The 18,697-nt window shown below is 37.9% G+C and overlaps 3 protein-coding genes across 5 annotated transcripts; 1 reads left to right on the forward strand and 2 right to left on the reverse strand.

Annotated features, from left to right (window-relative positions):
- Positions 1–129: 129 nt before the first annotated feature.
- On the reverse strand, positions 130–3,389 carry pit (probable ATP-dependent RNA helicase pitchoune). The gene is made up of 11 exons (XM_081990855.1): positions 3,171–3,389; positions 3,024–3,104; positions 2,618–2,704; positions 2,151–2,207; positions 1,832–2,092; positions 1,543–1,723; positions 1,352–1,485; positions 993–1,294; positions 744–936; positions 362–688; positions 130–309 (listed from the first exon to the last, which is right to left on the reverse strand). Exons 1-11 carry the CDS (start codon positions 3,277–3,279, stop codon positions 161–163), a joined length of 1,881 nt encoding a protein of 626 aa, XP_081846981.1. The 5' UTR covers positions 3,280–3,389; the 3' UTR covers positions 130–160.
- Positions 3,390–5,144: 1,755 nt separating this feature from the next.
- brk (transcriptional repressor brinker) lies at positions 5,145–6,856 on the forward strand. Its single transcript, XM_081990893.1, has one exon. The coding sequence runs from the start codon at positions 5,296–5,298 to the stop codon at positions 6,352–6,354; it is 1,059 nt and encodes a 352-aa protein (XP_081847019.1). The 5' UTR covers positions 5,145–5,295; the 3' UTR covers positions 6,355–6,856.
- Positions 6,857–11,445: 4,589 nt separating this feature from the next.
- On the reverse strand, positions 11,446–18,649 carry LOC145736413 (tyrosine-protein kinase Btk-like). Of its 3 annotated transcripts, XM_081990851.1 has the most exons (11): positions 18,346–18,649; positions 17,030–17,234; positions 16,784–16,981; positions 15,356–15,575; positions 15,055–15,120; positions 14,866–14,994; positions 13,541–13,734; positions 12,905–13,076; positions 12,563–12,850; positions 12,255–12,507; positions 11,446–12,198 (listed from the first exon to the last, which is right to left on the reverse strand). In XM_081990851.1, exons 1-11 carry the CDS (start codon positions 18,496–18,498, stop codon positions 12,097–12,099), a joined length of 1,980 nt encoding a protein of 659 aa, XP_081846977.1. In that variant the 5' UTR covers positions 18,499–18,649; the 3' UTR covers positions 11,446–12,096. The 3 variants fall into 3 exon arrangements, with proteins under 3 accessions (XP_081846977.1, XP_081846978.1, XP_081846979.1); XM_081990852.1 differs by lacking the exons at positions 16,784–16,981; positions 17,030–17,234; positions 18,346–18,649 and adding an exon at positions 15,647–16,026; XM_081990853.1 differs by lacking the exons at positions 16,784–16,981; positions 17,030–17,234; positions 18,346–18,649 and adding an exon at positions 15,764–16,023.
- Between the last annotated feature and the right edge of the window lie 48 nt (positions 18,650–18,697).

Genomic DNA, 18,697 nt, shown 5'->3' on the forward strand with positions numbered 1-18,697 from the left:
AACATAATGCGTCTGTCATAAGTGTCTCAGACTTGACAATTTCCAAGACATTCACAGCGCCCCCTATAAACACTTGCGTGGAAAGCTTAAAAATGGCGGCCCAAAGGGGAAGGTAAATAAAATAAAACGTAATAAACCACCTTATATTATAGTAAAACTATCATCGCGCAAACTGCCTCCTTTCTCCACCTTTATTTTTAGGTGTTCTATAGACCGTATTTTTTCTGACTGATTTGTCGTTCATTGAATTCATGTTCTTAAAATATCCAAAACCGCCACCGCCTTTGCGTTTCTTTTCGGGACGTTCACCTACAAGCCAACAATTAGGGAGGAAGACCAGTTTGAAGATTAAAAAACTTACTTTTTTTTGCGGATATTTTCAAATCGACAGCCGGGGGCACTTTAAACCCAAACGACTGTCCCACTTTGGCCAAATCCAACGTGGAAATATCGAAAATATTCTTCAGATGATGCGAATCGTACGCTCTGACGTAAGCCTTGAAAGCCTCTTTAGCTGACATGTTGAGGTAGTAATTTCTACCAATCAAATTTTCGAGCTGCAACTGAATATCAGCTATTTTGCTCCAACTAAACTCAAACTCGTTTAGAGGAACTTTGGCTTGTTTAAGGTACCACAAAAACCCTAATTCTTCCGGACGAAGAATTAATAAAGCATGTCCACTGCTACCTAAGTGAGTATTAAAAATTCAGTTAAAAATTGCAAACTAACCAATACAACGTACCTTCTCCTCTAGCCGTTCGTCCTACTCGGTGAATGTATTCTTTTGGGTCATCTGGAGGATCATACTGTACAATCCAGTCAACTGCAGGAATATCCAAACCTCTGGCAGCTACATCCGTACACAATAAAATACCAGACTCCGCATTACAAAATTGGAAGAACGTTGTAGTCCGTTTGGTTTGTTTTTGTTTGCCCTATAAAGTGCCCTAACTAAAACCCCATCAAAAGAAATGAAATGTGTACAGCTTACGTGAATTGACATCACCGGTAAATCGATGTAGTTGAAAAGTTCGTGATGATACTTAACCGACATACACGAACTGAAGAACACCATAACCTTCTTCTTTCGGTTCTTTTTGAGGAATGTAAACAGTACGAGAAGACGTTTTTCAGAGGGGCAAACCACGTAACCCTGTTCCAGACCGTCAACGGTGGCTTCGGTTTTTGTATCGTCCACTCCCACATACACCGGTTCTTTCTTCAAAGCGAGTGACGTCAACGCTTCAGTTTTTTTGCTCTGCGTAGCGCTGAACAACATTGTTTGTCGTCGTTCTACAAAACAACCCTACTAACTCCCCTAAACATTATCATTATTTTCGGTTAAATTACTTGGAAGCAAGTTTATAATTTGTTTCATCTCTTCTTCGAATCCGATATCCAAAATTCGGTCCGCCTCGTCAATTATCAAACACTGAAGGTTTTTATACAAAAAGTCTGGAGTATTCTGAAGATGGTCCAGCAACCTGTAGGTTTGAAGAATAAGAAATACACACTCTAACTTATAAAATGAAATAATTAACCTTCCCGGAGTTGCTACAAGTATGTTAATCCCTTTGGATAACTTTTGTGCTTCAGTTTGCCGACTCGCCCCGCCCATAATAAGGCCGTAAGTGTGATGGTGATATTTCATTAGTTCTTTCAATACCCCAAACGTTTGCATTGACAATTCACGCGTAGGTGATATTATAATAACGCCAGTCCCTTTAAAAAACATGTGAAGGTTATTATTTGTTTGTGATTGTTAAACAGTGACTGAATTATTATTAGCTACTCTAACCCCAAATTTTTTAAACTCTAAAACAAAATTACCGTTTCTAGGCATGAACTTCAATTTGTAAACCAATTCCACAGCAGGTATGAGAAACGCAAGGGTTTTCCCGGAGCCAGTTTTGGCCGCACCCACTAAATCGCGTCCTTCCAACAGAGGGGGCACGCTACGCGCCTGAATTTCCGTCATGGTCGTAAAGCCCATATCGACGATGGCTTTTAACGTATTTTCGCAAACCACATCTTTAAGCGATTCAAATGTTTTGTCGCTCAGAATTTGCAGGCCTGCTCGCGAACCTGGCACTGATATCATTCAAATAAATTATAAAATTCCAGTTTCACATTTTATCATTTTACTCACACTGCAGTTTTGATGATTCCTCTAGTTGTTCTGGGTTGTCAATCTCAACTGACGTATCTGACAAAATTTTAATATTAAACATAAAAAAACACTAATCAAAACGTGTTAAGTTGTAATAAATAAGTTAACTGTCAGAAATAGATTGAACTCATTTGCCTCAACTAGACAATTTCAGTGAATCTAAAAGACTCTAACTGAACAGTCAAGGAAGCATTGCATTCGCCTTATAATCATCACATAAGTTTGTAAACTGTATACAGGGTGTTTCTAAATTACTTAATACTACTAAGGCCCAGTTGTACAACCTTAGATCATGGTTAAAGTCAGAAATGTCACTTTGAAATTTTCATATGGCAAACTGCCGTTGCAGTTCAGCTGAACAGGTGCTTAAACTGTGATTGTACAACCAGGCCTAACAGTAACAGATAATAAATACCCTTTATACAATTAAATGTTTTATATCTTACCTTTGTCTTTAGGTGACCCTTCATTGTCACTTTGTGAGTCATCCTCTTCTTCCTCTAATTTTTTAGATTTCTTGTTCTTCTTTTTCTCTACAAAAAAAAATAAGAAATTGCAAGACCATCTGTAATCTTTCCCATTTATGTTTTAAAAAATATGTAGGGCTACCAGTTATAATTATGTGTCCTTGTCTAACATTGGCAACATAGGTTTGAATTATGACACAACTACCCCCAAACAAATAAGAAAAGTGAGGTTATGGTTAATAGAAGAAAACATGAGGGGAAAACTCCAGATTGCCTCAAAAAACAGCACTGTTAAGGGCCACACTATCTTTCACATCATATTAAGCATAAAGCAACCAGTTTTGTGTTCAAATTAGTTCAGTGTCAAGCCACTAACACAACTTACTTTTTGAGACTTCAGCAGCGGAATCCTGTGAACGCTTAACACCCTGCCGCTTCTCAACAAGTCGGGGCTGATCTTCCTTCTCTGAATGACCAAAAAAAATTTACTATTACAAACCGAGCACACTTCAGAAAAGCACCAAAAACATACCCTTGACTTGGACTGCTTGTTTCTCGGCTTCTTTCAGCTGAATTAGCCTGAGTTTTTGTTTCTCCCGTTTCTTTATTTTGCGCATCAACACTTTATCTTGCATAGACATGATTTAAAATAAGGTACGACTTTAAAATTAAAGAAAATTCAAACAGAAAACATTCCCAGTACACGAATTCTAGAATGTGTGGACAACCGACTTAACCTCAAATCTGCACGTGAATTATTTGAAGGGTGACTTTTGACAAACCGCGTTGATGGAGAACTGATATTTGACAGTTCCTGGATTGGTTATGGTTACTAGAGAGGGATCACGAGTTAAGACTGTAAAGAGACACCGTCCTAGAATAAACACTTGTAAAAGTGTTAATAATGCTCGTGATAGTATTGATTATAGGACGTTGCCATTTTATTGTCACTTTCCTTTACTCATGTACACTCATTTCTATAGTAAATTGTAAAGCAATATTTCATTCACCATATGTCCACAAAAAGTTTGGTCGATATTGTGCAAAACACCTTATTTCCCCCAAACATGTCACACGGTCAAAACTAGATTTGAACCACTTGAACAAATAAATTAGTATATTAAATTTAACTAGTATCTGCAAATGTACGAGCAGGAAAACAATAACCTGTGGGAGTAATTGAGTGATTCTCCGTACATATTAATTTGGAGGAAAAGGTCAAGAAACTGTAGCTTTGAACGCACGGCAACATCGCAATTGACAAAAATATGACTAAATGTTACATACTTAGACCTCACAGTTTCTTTAATTAAGCACCCAGCTTAAAAACAAACCTTGTGACTCGTACGTATTGGCAACAGGCCCCTAAAATATATTATTATGCTAGTTGCGTGATTTAAAATATGTATTTACGTTCGTAGGCAGGTTGGCGGTGGGCGTTTGAAAATGAGCGTTATGTATTTAGATACACAGAAACAGTATTTTAAAATAGGATCACCCTTAAGTGCAAACAACGCTGCCTCCGCTTTTGAACCAATAATCACTCTTCTAGACAAATTATTATAATTATCCTGAAATCATTAAAAATAAGTTGGTAAAACAAGTTGATTTTGATGATTCTAATATTAGAAACTCATTGGAATATCAAGAAGAAACCTCTTTCAGGTCCTTCTCGTGGCAAAGGAGCCGACTTTACCTGCTTCGTTCAAATGACTTTGACCTGTCACACAAACACACACGTGTATGGCTTTTCTGGTTTTTTTTATATGGCACAAGGTGGGGTTGAGGGCTTTTATGACATTCTGTTTATTAATTAATTATTTATTGAACTAACAAGTTTAGTAATGGATTTTTGCTCAGAAAAATGTCATTGCAACAGAAGGACTTTTTAATGCTACAATCGCAGTTCAAAATAACAAACGGATAATACAGGAGGCGCTTGAATAACCCGGAAAGTAACCCCCGCGGCCAAGATAACAAAACGGTTTAAAAGTCTTCCTAAAGAATTCCTCTACCTACATCCATATCATTAACCGAAAGAGAGAAAAGGACGGGACGATTCGGACTATTAGCATTCCAATGAATGAAAGAAAAGAAAAGCGAACCAAAGACGACGCTGTGTCTGGCCTAGCCTGCTTGGCGACAGCTTGTCTGGCGTGACCGGTGCGACGTTGCCAATTCCTCACATTCCCACTGGTTTATTTCAATTTCTTTCGATGTTTCCTGCTGAATTTATGGTTGATTTTTCTGCGTTTGTGCTAGGGAAGGTTTGTAGAATGAGGGAATTGTATAAGTTAGAGAGAAAAAGTGTATTTGAGGAAGTAGGCGATGTAAAGATTGAGGTGACAACGTGGCTGGCAAACTCGTTTTTATAAACGGATGTCGTACCACCCAAAGCGTCACCCAAGAGAGTGAGACAAGCAACGTAGGCGCCGCGCAGTCTACGTAATCCAGACAGAGAGAGACAGCTACAGGGCATTTCTGTGCTTGAAACAACTTTTACAGGTTAGACGGGCAAGGAGGGGAATTCTCCGAACATCGTGATTGAAAATGGTGGCTACGTAGGCTCGCCGTGCTGAATTCTCCCGTCATTTTCCTTAGTTTTACGCGTTTTATTTTAGTTTCATTCGTCGATTTAGCGACAGTTAAGTGCCGAAATGCCTCACGGACCGAATCCCGTGTCGAAACGCGAAATCGACGCTGTCCAGTGCAAATCCGAGGGCAAAAGTGGTGTCGGCTCTAGGAGAATTTTTGCGCCTCAGTTCAAACTGCAAGTGCTCGATTCCTATCGGAACGATGCGGATTGTAAAGGAAATCAACGTGCCACCGCAAGGAAATACGGTATACATCGTAGACAAATTCAGAAATGGTTACAAGTGGAAAGTACCCTTAGAAACGGGTTAAATGGGAAAAGCACAACGCAAACGGTTCATAAAAGCGAGATGTCCTTGAACGTCCACAGACAGCGGGACGACGAAACGAGCGCTAAACGAAGCGCCAGCTTGGCTGCCGAGGCCCGCGTTCCTGCTTTGGAGCCCCCTGCCGGTTGGTGGACGCAACAGCAGGCGCCTATTTACGTCCCGGACCCCTCCACGCCCATGGACCTGTCGATCAAGCGAGAACTGCTTTATTCCACGATCAAGCGGGAATCTCTCCCCTCTCCCCCTGACACCGTCTTTGTGCCGGTCCCCGGACCGTCACCGAGTTTACCATCGCCAGAGGCGGATGTGTGGGACCTCTCGTCGAAGAACGAGAATAAAAGAAAAACAGATCCGAACGAGGAGCCACCGTCAAAGCCCAAACTCTTCAAACCTTACTTGGACGACTGGAAAGAGGACCACCAAGTGAAACAATCTATTCCGATTGTGGTGGTGGCCCCACAATCTTCTCAGGTTATGTACTGCTGTCAAACGCCCTGCACTCAGTGCTGCACGGAGTTGTACTATTCAAACAACAACTACTGCTGTGATCCAGTCAAATCGCACACAGAATTCCATTTCTCTTACACCTTTCACGAATTGCCTTCACGAACGAGCTACTGCCCTTTCGGGTATTGTCCGGATCAGTCTGACCCTCTCTATCCAAGACCATCTGAACAACCACCCAGAAACGCCAGTCCCATAGACACTGCCTTGTGCAAAGGCAACCCTAGAGCGGTGGCGTTAAAATATAGAATTCTGCGAAGCGTGGGCCAGCCAAATAAGCTCGAATCTTGATTGTGGTTTGTTGCCTTCAAGTGGTGCTAATATAGAAACATATCCCTGGAGGGGGGGGCTGGTTCCCCTTAAAATAAGTCATTTTGCTCAGTTTTACAAAGTTTTTAACAGTGTGCCTTTTAGCCTTTAGGAGTTCACGTGCCAAAATACATTTAAGCAGCTATATTTATTTTGTTTATAGTTGGAACAGGAGTCTTACTAATAAAACACTGGCCATACAAAACCTACCTAGTTTATCTAAGTAATATAAAAATATATTTATTGCAAGCCTGTAGAGGTTTGATTTATTGCAATTTACCATGTGATTTTAGGTTAATATATCCCTTCTTGTACTTTGTAACATGAAATGAGTATGTATTTTTAATATGAAAATTGTAAATAAGAACTTATATTAGTGTGTAAATTAATAAGATAAAGCAGCTCAAGAATACAAATTTTTTATAAATATTGTCATATTTTCTATTTGAAACATTTTTTAATTAAAATTATAAGAAAATTTAAATGGTTTTGTTCAAATGACTCAGACCCTTCCTACGTGATCGTAAAGCTGTACGCACCGACCTTAAACCCCACCAGATAAGATAAGGCAAACTTGACGTGGAACAAACAAAGAAAATTCTCAATGAGTGTGTGTAACAACCTTTGGTATATGCAACAGCTATATTTAATGTCAAGCTTGTAGAAACGGTTACGCAATATGAACCACAAGTATTCCCGCATTAAGTTGCTACGATTTGAATTTGGCGCGTTGTTAGCTTTGCTACTAAGCAGTTGCTTAAAAACAAAATCAAAACAAATTACTTACCTACATCCTCTTTTTAGATCAATTAAACGTCACAACCCTTACTTGCCCAGTGGTGTGATTTTGATGGTTTGACTCACTTGAGCGTCAAAAACAGGACACTACCTATACAGAAAATCAAACTAAATTAGGGTGACGTCACAAATGTCAATCGTTACAGCAATCTAATCTTTGCAAGAACTTGAAAAAAATTCGTATGGAATAGTTGACGATCTGGTGAATACTTCAGGTTAGTCAATTCAAATACAAAAATATTACGTGAATTTTTCGAAGATATACTGAGGAACATTAATATAGAATATACAGGGTAATTCAAATTCGACCCTCACCATTGGGATCTCGGAAACTATAGGAGATACGAGAAAGTTTAAATTGGGGCAAAGTTGCGCAATGTAAAGCTCAACCAAATGCATTTTTAAAAATTTCGATTTTCCGAGTACTTCCGAAGATAACCGAAAAAAACTGAAAATTTGATTTTTTGTTTTTATTTATTTCTAATCTTATTTGAAGAGATATTCCAAAACTAAAAGCACCTTTTCATTGCCACTTTTTCTCAGCTATTCGATGATGGATTCAAATTTGCCACACGACGTTTCGTTTTTTGGCAGCCATCATCAACTTTCTTTTTTCTTATGGGCGCCATATTGGATTTTTAGCCCACCAAATAGTACGTTTTATTCTGATTTTAGTGATGTATAATAACTTATGATTTGCTTCATAAATAACAAAATAATTCAATAAAAACTATTTTTACTTTAGTTATTGGCTTTGAGTTAATGGGCCGTTTCATAAAATGTCATTATTTGACAGTACTTGTCAAACACGATAATTCGGACGATCATTAGAGGTTTTAGAGATTTTACCTTAGTTAGCTTTGAGTTAATGAGACGTTTTATGAAGATTACTTGGTAGTACTTGTCACACGCAATTGGCCTGAACATACTTAGTTACAAAGGTGTACACGTGACTTAAACCGGTTTATTCACTCGAAGAGCTTAGGCCACTCGCTACGCTTGTGGACCTAGTTCTTCTTTTCGTGAATAAAAAATGGTTTAAGTCACTTGCTGCAAAGTAACTATTAAATCACTCTGAATGACATTCGCCTATTTACAGATGTAAACAAACAAACATCAATGTTACATCTACGGGGCGCGGTGCAAATTTAATAGAACTGTAATTTTAGTTTTTTTTTTAATATAAGAAGTCGAAATTTAATAAAATACTGTATAAGACACGTGACTTAAACCGGTTTATTCACTCGAATAAATATGAGTGAATAAAAAATGGTTTGTCACTTCCAAAATAAATAACTATTAACTTGCACTTAACATTATAAAAAATTGAAATTTGGCAAAAAATTAAGTTCCTAAAATGATGATCTTTCTCTTGGAAACATAAATAAGCCTTTTAAGTTAGAGATAATGCTAACAAATCTCTTTTTCTGATTAACCTAAATAGTTCAGCAATGCTTGTATAATAATAACATTTTCTGCGGGGGTTTCGTTTCTAGATACATTTTTAACTATGATTGACGCTCTAATGATCGTCCGAATTATCGTGTTTGACAAGTACTGTCAAACAATGACATTTTTTAAAACGGCCCATTAACTCAAAGCCAATAACTAAAGTAAAAATAGTTTTTATTGAATTATTTTGTTATTTATGAAGCAAATCATAAGTTATTATACATCACTAAAATCAGAATAAAACGTACTATTTGGTGGGCTAAAAATCCAATATGGCGCCCATAAGAAAAAAGAAAGTTGATGATGGCTGCCAAAAAACGAAACGTCGTGTAGCAAATTTGAATCCATCATCGAATAGCTGAGAAAAAGTGGCAATGAAAAGGTGCTTTTAGTTTTGGAATATCTCTTCAAATAAGATTAGAAATAAATAAAAACAAAAAATCAAATTTTCAGTTTTTTTCGGATATCTTCGGAAGTACTCGGAAAATCGAAATTTTTAAAACTGCATTTGGTTGAGCTTTACATTGCGCAACTTTGCCCCAATTTAAACTTTCTCGTATCTCTTATAGTTTCCGAGATCCCAATGGTGAGGGTCGAATTTGAATTACCCTGTATATACAATCTTTATTCTCCAAAAGAAAAGGCTATCGGCCCTAGTGGCCTTTCTGCCCATAGTAATAACATCATTTAGAGATTAATAATATACACTATTTATAAGCTATCTATATGTATGTACAATTTCAATAATACAGTACTTATATCTAGAGTTAATGTATGTCTTGGTAGTGTTCTGTCAAAGTTGTGTTTGGCGACAGAATAATATTACAACGACTTTTCATGAATATTCATAACAATGTTTTGACAGTTTTCAGACTTAACGGATACTCCACTGCCTTTGGAGTCCACGATCATATTTATGTCTTCTGAAGGCTGATTAATGGCCGAGTATGCATTTCTCTTCATTTCATCCGGTTCCCTAGGGTTTAATCCACTGCCAGAGACATCGCAGATTTGAACTTTGCGAGCAATGGAAACTTTCTTGGACACGCTTTCTTCTACAGCAACCTTCGTTGATCCACCAAGTTCTTGTAAATCCAATATATCCCCTCCAGCATTATCAAGAAAATTTGCCAATGATCTTCTAACGCAGTGATCAGTATACAGTGCGTTTTTTTTAACGCGCAACATAGGATTTCACGTGTTAAATTTTTAAGCCCATGTTAGACCATGTTATTTTGGAACTACAAGTATAAAACTTGACGGGTGGCTGTTTCGTACCCTGAAGCTTAAGTAAGTTTACCAATTCGGCCTAAAAAGTGTTAAAAAGCTTGCAAAAAATCATCTTTTTTCGAAAAGGTTTTATCGTTTCATACTCCCTGTATGCATTGTTGTTCTTTGTTGTTTTTAATACTGGCACGGCAGGTAGCAGGTAAAATTTGGCGTAGAAAGTAAAACAGGGTGATCATTAACTTTATATCAAGAAAGTTAAGAACAAAAGAAGTATTTTTATAAGTGAATTGTTCAAAGTGACCTCCGTTTGAAGCCAAACAGTATTCCAAACCATCATAAAATGCCCTTTTGACGTTCAAAAGATGTCGGGTCGTGATGCAGTCAAAATATGTCACTTTACCTGCTACCTGCCCTGCCAGTATAAAAACAACAAGGAACAACAATGCATACAGGGAGTATGGAACGATAAAATCTTTTCGAAAAAAAATGATTTTTTTCCAGTGTTTAATCACTTTTTAGACCAAATTGGTAGACTTACTTAAGCTTCAGGGTACTAAAGACACTCCAACCTAACATGGGCTTAAAAATTTAACACGTAAAATCCTATGTTGAGCGTTAAAAAAAACGCACTGTACATATTAGAATTTTCAAGATACTCAGCTATTTTTTGAGGTAGTTTAGCGAAGAAATGAGTGCCGCAGGGCTGTACTGTACATTTTCCTTTTCTATTATGTTAGAAACAATCTTCGGTGAGTAACACGGGCTGGCCTTAACATTGCATACTTTTTAAATAGAAGCACAGGATTGACTTCAGCTTGTCCTCTAAAACGTCAACATCTTCCGTGGTCATCTTGGTTAGTTCATTGGTTCGGCAGGCTCCTCCAATTCCATTTAGAAAGGCCACTTTTAACATCAAAAACTCCTGGTCTGGAGCAGAACGTAAACCTCTTGTAAATACCTTTGATTTTTTTGCTCTATATCTGACGTTTTTCTTCTTGATAAAACGTATTAAAGCGCCGTATTTGTCGATTTCCACTTCCTTCAATTCTAAGGTCGCTCGTAACATGGAATATTTTGGCCATAAGGACGAAGCAGAATATTCGGCAGCGAGTTTTGCAAAATATGCTAGCAACACTGGTTCTTCTGCACATCGAACTTGTACTTGCTTTCGCCACACACAAAACTGTTCATATTCTTTCGATTTTTCCGGAAGCAAACTCAACAGTGGCTACAGCCAATATATTATCAGGAATATCTAAATTTTCCATGATTTTAATGCAAACCACGAAAATTAAATGACATACAATTTTGTCGCCGTTGCCAATGATACGATAAAGCTTTGAATGTAATTCGATTATTAGCGATTTAACACCGTCTCGGACATTGCAACAATATCCACGACTATTATAAATCGCATAATAATCCCGTTACATTAATAGCTATAATGTGGCACTGGAAAATTGAAATAATAATAATAGTTTGCATGGTTTGTTTTATTTTTACTAAAGTAGGAGAAGACAGGAAACTGGAGGGTGTTATTGGGTTGTGACTGATAAACTAAGAGTAAAACAATGCTTGTAATGAAACAAGCAATCAATACAATAGGTTTGTATTTAAATAACTGGTAAAAGAAATGTACAAGTAAGATCTATATAAAAACCGAGTTGGTTATAAAAAGGTAAAAAAGAGAGTCCCGCTCATGTCAAAACTACACGGTAACACACGCGTGTCGCGTCAAATTAAAAAACAAAAAAAAAATGGTAAAATCAGTATCAAATCCACGCCTACAATTAAATCGAGTAAGTAGCAATCTATATCACACCAACGTCACGAATCAAAACTAGTAAATTTGATTATTTACATTACAAATCCAAGCAAACGAGGATTATTGGCACTTTTTTTTATCAAGGTTCAGGCTATCACAAATCTGTCAAAAAAACCTCAAATTTCCTTGTCTACTACTCCCCCCGTTTGATATTACCGAAAGATAAAGCGATTTAGGATTTATTGTCTTTAATGGTTTTCTGCCCGGATTAAAAAAACTAACGGACTAACCTACATACACTACGGAACCTCGTAGTTGGCAGTGGTTTTTTTCTTGGTCCTGCGCACCTCCCGGCACAACGTACGACAGATGCCGAGCCAGGCCTCCTCGTAACCATCTTGCCGCCAGCTGCACGAGGCTTCGCCCCCAGAAATGGGCGAGGTACCCCGGGTGACGGTTTCACACACGAGTCGCGCCAGTCAATCGACCAAGATGCCTTGCGACACATTCACTAGTGTATCTTTGAGAGAGCGAAATGAGGGTCGGTTTTCCGGCAGCGGAGACCAACACTTTTTCATTACCTAACCACACAAATACTGTTACTATTATTCAAAAAAAAAAAATGGCTAAAACATACATCATAAACCTCCTTGAAACAGGCTTTAGGTTTGTCCAAAATGATTCCTTTTTGAACTCGTTCCACTACTTCAGAGTTTTTCATTCGGCCGTACGGCATTTTACCGCACGTAAACACCTCCCACATCAGAACGCCGTAGGCCCAAACGTCCGATTTAGAAGAGAAACGCGTGTAGTTCAGTACTTCAGGTGGTGCCCATTTGATTGGGAATTTTGAACCTCCCGATGACGTGTATTGATCGTCCAAAACGTACCTGAAATATCGTTTTGTTTTAAAAATTCTTGACACTTGGTGTACTGTGATATTACCTAGCCAATCCAAAATCAGCTACTTTAACAATATTCTCAGTGCCAACTAGACAGTTCCTTGCAGCTAAGTCACGATGAATATAGTTGTGCCGTTCCAAGTAGGCCATGCCCTTGCAAACCTGTATGCACATGTCCAATAGCAGGCCCTGATTGGTCGACAAAGATTGTTCGTGTCTGCGCAAGTAGTTCAACAAAGACCCATGACGCATGTACTCAGTCACGATGAAAATTGGTCGGTTTTTGCTGCACACACCGTACAGTTGGACTAGGTTAGCATGCTGCAGTTTCCTGGTGAACAGTTCAAAATTAAAAATGAAAAAAACACCACAAAAAAGCTATTACGTCATGACTTTAGCTTCTTCAATAAAGTCGTCCTCAGACATGGTGCCCTCCTTCATCATTTTGACGGCAACGTCAATTGTCCCGCGCCATTTTCCTCTGCGCACCACCCCGAATTGACCCGAACCGAGCTCGTCCAACAACATCAGCTCGCTATGATCGATTTCCCATTTGTCTAAAAATCTTTAAGGTTATTTTGATCTTTGTAAAGCAGGTTTTACACCGCGCTTTGATGTCAAAGAAATTCATAAAGCTGCTTCAATGACGAATTTTATCAGTGTAAATGCCAACAGACAAAAACGAAAAAGTGAGAGTGAGAGCTGCAAAATTCAATACATAAACACAGTATTCAGGATGATTATGAAATTTCAAAATAAAAATATAAAAAATACCAGAAAAACAAATAATCTGTAACTATTACCACCTAAACACGAAATTCACTTGCTTTGGTTGGTCAAACTGTTTTCATTGACAGCTTTGACATAAAAGTTTGATAAGTGTAAAATCAAATCCCTTTATGCTCCAAGAAATTCACGAATTTATTTGAAGCATAAAATTTGATAAAATAAATGTTTCCAATTTCTTTGAATTGAAACTTTTGGTGTAAAACCTGCTTAAGGGGCACTACCAAGCAACTACCATGACTTAGACCGGCAGTGGCCGGCGCAGGTCTGTCACAAGGGCTGGTTTTTAGACGGGACGCCAAACCGCCGCTGTTGTGCTTGTGGTAGTTGATCAGCTCCGGGATCGAGTTGCAACAATGTTTTTCCGATAGGAAAAACTCGCCCTTTGAGTTCTTTTTGATATGGTAGTGTTTGACGTGTGGCGAAGGACTGTAAAAACGTCAATGTAGTTTACCAAACTTTAAAGATTACTTACATTCTACTACATTATCTACGTATTTTACCCAATTTCATTTGGTATATCTGAACTAGGCAAATTAATTTGTTTGTACATAAAATAAACACAATATTTATACTACCAATTCTTAAAAACACCGTATTTCAGAACTACATAATAATACTCTTTAAGGCTTAAACAAGGAGAGCTAAGACCAACAAAAAGTATGTTTATAATTCAAAAACTACCGTTTTACAGTTAGGCGGATGTTAGTTTGTAACTGAAACACCCTAGTATACCCAGGTGTGTAAGTTTCAAATTAATTCCTTGCTTATTAATGAAATGAATAGAAAAACATAATTCATTTACATTTGTGTTTGCATTTAGCTCCTATTTGTACAGTGTTGGACCGTATATTTAGACACCTTGTGGCTATTTTAGATTCGCTATACACTGTGTCCCTAAAGTCACGCATAAATTCTGTTGAAAATCAGGGATTTGTTTTCGGGGAAAACGCTCGGACACGTCAATAATTATTTTTGATTACGATTTTTTTGATGATTAATTAATGTATACAGGCTGACCCAAAAATAAATTACCACTGTCAACTTTATTTATTATTTTTTTATTATTAAGTCAAGTTAGGTTAGGTTAAGTTAGTTTAGTGACGTGTGTGTGTTTAATGTTATTCATGGCAACTGCGATTTTGAAAAACAGCAGTCAATAACTCGAAAACGGCTAATTAAACGTCAACATGTTATACAGGGTGATTCACGTTGAAATTTGGAGTGTAGCCTAGATTGGGTCCAAACTCTCTATCTAAAATATTTTGAACTTTGCGGTGTTGCAGATCAGTCGGAAAGAACACCAACTTTTGATTTTTAAATGGAACACCCTCTGTTTCTAATCTTATTTTAGAATTCCTCGTAACAAGGCTAGTAATTGATGTTAATACTTCCCTATACCTATCTTGCACGATTTCTTAGATATTTCATAAAAATAGTGAATTTGTCAGCAAAACGGTAGTCTAAACATTTTTTTTTTTAAATGCAACCACCTATGTATTATGGTTTGTAATAAAAGAACATTAAATTTAGAACAAGTTAACAAAAAAATCAACTTACATTTTGGTGTATAGTGACAAGGTGTACAATCCTTTAGTGGACGAATTTCGTACTACAAAACAACCTTCCTTGTCCTCGTGTTTGAGTAACGATTCGGACCGTTGCCTGGACATGTCATTCACGTACCATCTGAAATTTCAAATATTAATTTTTGACGCTGATTGATTGAACTGTAAACGGATAACTCACTCGTATTGCTGCAATCCGAGCAATTCTTTCTCTTTCACATAGTTGCTGGGGATGAAGCCCACATTGCTGAAATGTGCAATTATTATAATATTTCAGCGACTACAGTTAGTCTAGCGATTGTAACCAGTCGCATTAATATGATTCAGGTGTTATAACGGTACAATACACAATGATAATTACTAATGCAGTACCGGTGATAATAATTTACAATTTCTATTTGTAAATTCCAAAGGAAAAGGTCAGCGTGTGCATACATTAATGCAAAATTTTGGAAAAAACTAACTGACACAAGAAGACTTACCCTTTAGCGTCTCGAACTTTCCACCAGTGTTGTTGACTATCATCCATCACCTCATATTCCATGTTCTTTTCAAGGCTTAAATCTCCAGATTCAATGGCTTTGTAATTGTAGAGGGCGACTACCACTTTGGTTCTAACCACCCCCGGTTGACTGTCCTTCTGTTTGACGGAGGGGGTGCCGGGAGTGCCGCCGCCCGGCATGATGGGACTCGATTGGGCGCCTGTCAAAGAAAAAAACGCGTATACAAAAAACTTATTAAAAAAAAAAAACAAAAAATTGAAACAATCGCACTTAATCGACCATCATTGACGTCACTCTCTCTTTCGCTAGCGCACAAATCTAGGATGACCTTCTTGGCGCAACCGCCTTCGCTATTTTCCCAACCACCACAATTAAACCGCCCCCTACCGGCACTGGTGCCAGTGGCACTCCTGAACACGTTCATCAGGGTCTCAAACTGCATTTTCACCGATTTTCCAAGTCTGCTAACTGTCGAAAACAGCTGAAAATCGGCCGTCGCCGTCGGTTCGCCCTCGTATACGTCAGCAGTAGCGGCGGCGGCGTCGACGTCGGCCCGCGCCATCAAACGTGGCCGAACACTGAAGCGAACCCAAGGAGAACCGCGCCGAGTGGACGTTTCACCGTTACGACAGGTTCTTGGATGGGAGAGAGGAAAAAGTGACCGGCAGGTTGCCGTGAATATACCAGGGCCGTTGCTGATATTACCGAATCGGGTTGATTGACTGATGCTTCACTAGGTAACACCAATAACACTTACAGGGTAACCAAATTAAAAGTAAGTCACAAATTTGTTTATTGTGCCAAAACAAATAATAAATGCTAAATCAGTACAGTGGTTTGTGATTGGTTAAGAAAAAGCAGCTTGCAATCACAAACACTAACAGAACTTACATTTTGACGAACCGGAAACCGACCTGGAACGCCAAAATAACGAACCGCCGCACATAAACTTCATCAGCTTCCTAACGATAAGGGAACCGGGTTACCACTGAGTTTATCACGACTTTACATCACAATACCCCATACAATTATCAAAAACTGATAAAAAACGAATTATGGGTTTAATTGGAGATTTTTACGACACTGATTTGGAGGTTCGTCAACCTTTTAATATTAGAAAAAAAAATATGAAAAACGTGTTGGATACACTTCCTAATCGGATATTCAAAAAACGTCGTCTTCGTCGGCCGAAAGCGAGGCTGTTTTGTGGCAGAGGGACTCAGACAACAATAGGATTAAACGAGCGCAGCGCACCACATGTAAAACAAAACTGATAACATCCTGTCTACCGATTATAATCGACACACCCGCTACTGTCAATCTATTATTCCTGCATTTCCTGTTTTTTTTCGTAGGACAATCATTCATTGATTGTATAGGTACTCAAAAATCAATTTTTAGACTTACTGTTGTAATTTTCCTTGTTGCTCAGGTTTTCGCTGTCCCTTGAAGGACTACTAGACTGACTGCTGGTGCTGGAAATCCAGTGACCACACTCTCTACACCCTTCAGTCAGTTTGATCGTTTTCCGGCAACAGTACCATCTGCGCCCGTTCCAAGGGCCCGGATGAAAATAACTTCGGATGTTTCGATTGTAGGCACACACTAAAACCAAATTGTTCCTTCATCCTTTTAACGTTCACAGTCTCTTACCTCTCCTGATGTCCAAAATCCAATAAATCCTATCGACGTTGTTCAAAGCTAACAGAAACAACGTGTAGTCCTCGTCTTGATGGTAGCCGACCAGAAACGGGTGAAAATCCCCTTCGATTCCCACTTCCTCGTTGGTAAAAAACGATTGGGCCGCTTCCACTGTATGCACTCGTTCCAGTTCCACTCGGCCTTTTTCCTTTCGTTTCTGCGAAGAAATTTCAATTGGTGACAAAATATTAAGTAGAAAAATAGATTTTTTGGCACTGCAAAGAAAAAACTTCTTGGCCCAGATGAAAAATCGACTGAACAGGCGACCCACCCTGAGTCGTGCGCAATAGCGTTCCCTTATCGACACGAGGGTTGAAATTTCAAAAGGGGGAGATTGTGTCACCTTCCCTTCCCCCATTTTAACCCACACGAGTTTAACAATGAAGGGTGGAAAGTGTGTTTGAAATGTTTTGTTTGTTTATTTATAGTTTTTGTATAGTTTTATCCAGTTCAGAACTCAATATTAGGTGACTGTAGACAACAACAAGGGGAAAGTTTCTTCTTTTTAAGTTAGGGTAAGTCTTAACTTAGTAAAAAAATTGTTTTTAGTTAGTAAACAATGATCCAATATCCATTTGATTGGTTGTTATTACTAGTGAACTATAATTAAATAAAAGCAGCAACATAAACGTGATGTGAATGTATAATTAAGTAAAAAAATTAGTTCTATAAATAAAGATGCAACTGATAACTTGTGATGTTGGAACACTTGTTATTCACACATCTAAAGGGTTTTTAATATAATTCTAGAGTACAGGGCCAATCTTACAGATACTACTGAGTAAAGACAAACAAAAACATAATTCTGGTTATCTAGGTGGCTGTTCCACAAGCCATATTGTTATATACAACTAAACATAAGAAAGTAATTACCACATTTCATTGAGATTAAATAGTAATTTGCAGCTGTCTTATACATAAATAAACTTTGAGGCTACAAAATTCAGTTGAGACTCAAAAATCTTCACTTATGGTGCTAAACTCTAAATTTTGCCTTTATGGAAAATTTGTGTTTATCAAAATCCCAAATAACATTTTTAATTGCTATTTAACAGGGTTTTTTCAATGCCCTCCTTTAAGCTTATTTCAATTTGGCCATTAAGGTTTATCTGACTGATAACACTGTATACCATACGGTGTTTAAAAGAAAACTAGAAACCCAGACCACCCAAGTGAAATGTTATAAAGGCACTCACACAAAGATAACCTCTTCTATTTAAAGAATTTAATTATGACTCATCTTTTACTCAGAAGACAAAAGCACTTACCCTTTGATTTTGGTCGTCATAGTAGATGAGGTACTTTTTGGTAAGGACGAACCACCGTTTTTTGAAATTAACTAGAGTGTAGGCCTTTTTGTTTTGGGACCGTTTCACCATGTAGCCCTGCTTAATAACGGCGTCCGGATCGATTAACGACATGGTTTACATCTCACTAATTAGTTCGAGTAGACTATTTCAGTTTTTAATAAAGATCAATCTTTATTCCTGCACTTTTAATTGAAAACAACCGCAAACATCCGGGCTCCAAAAATGATTGACCACTTCAAACAACAACTACAACCACAAGAAATTTGTTTATTTACTTTTGTGAGGTTAGGAATGTCATTTGCTTGAAATG

This window comes from Ips typographus, linkage group LG12 (assembly GCF_016097725.1).
Source record: "Ips typographus isolate SLU linkage group LG12, UJ_Ityp_2.0, whole genome shotgun sequence".
NCBI classification, from domain to species: Eukaryota; Metazoa; Arthropoda; class Insecta; order Coleoptera; family Curculionidae; genus Ips; species Ips typographus.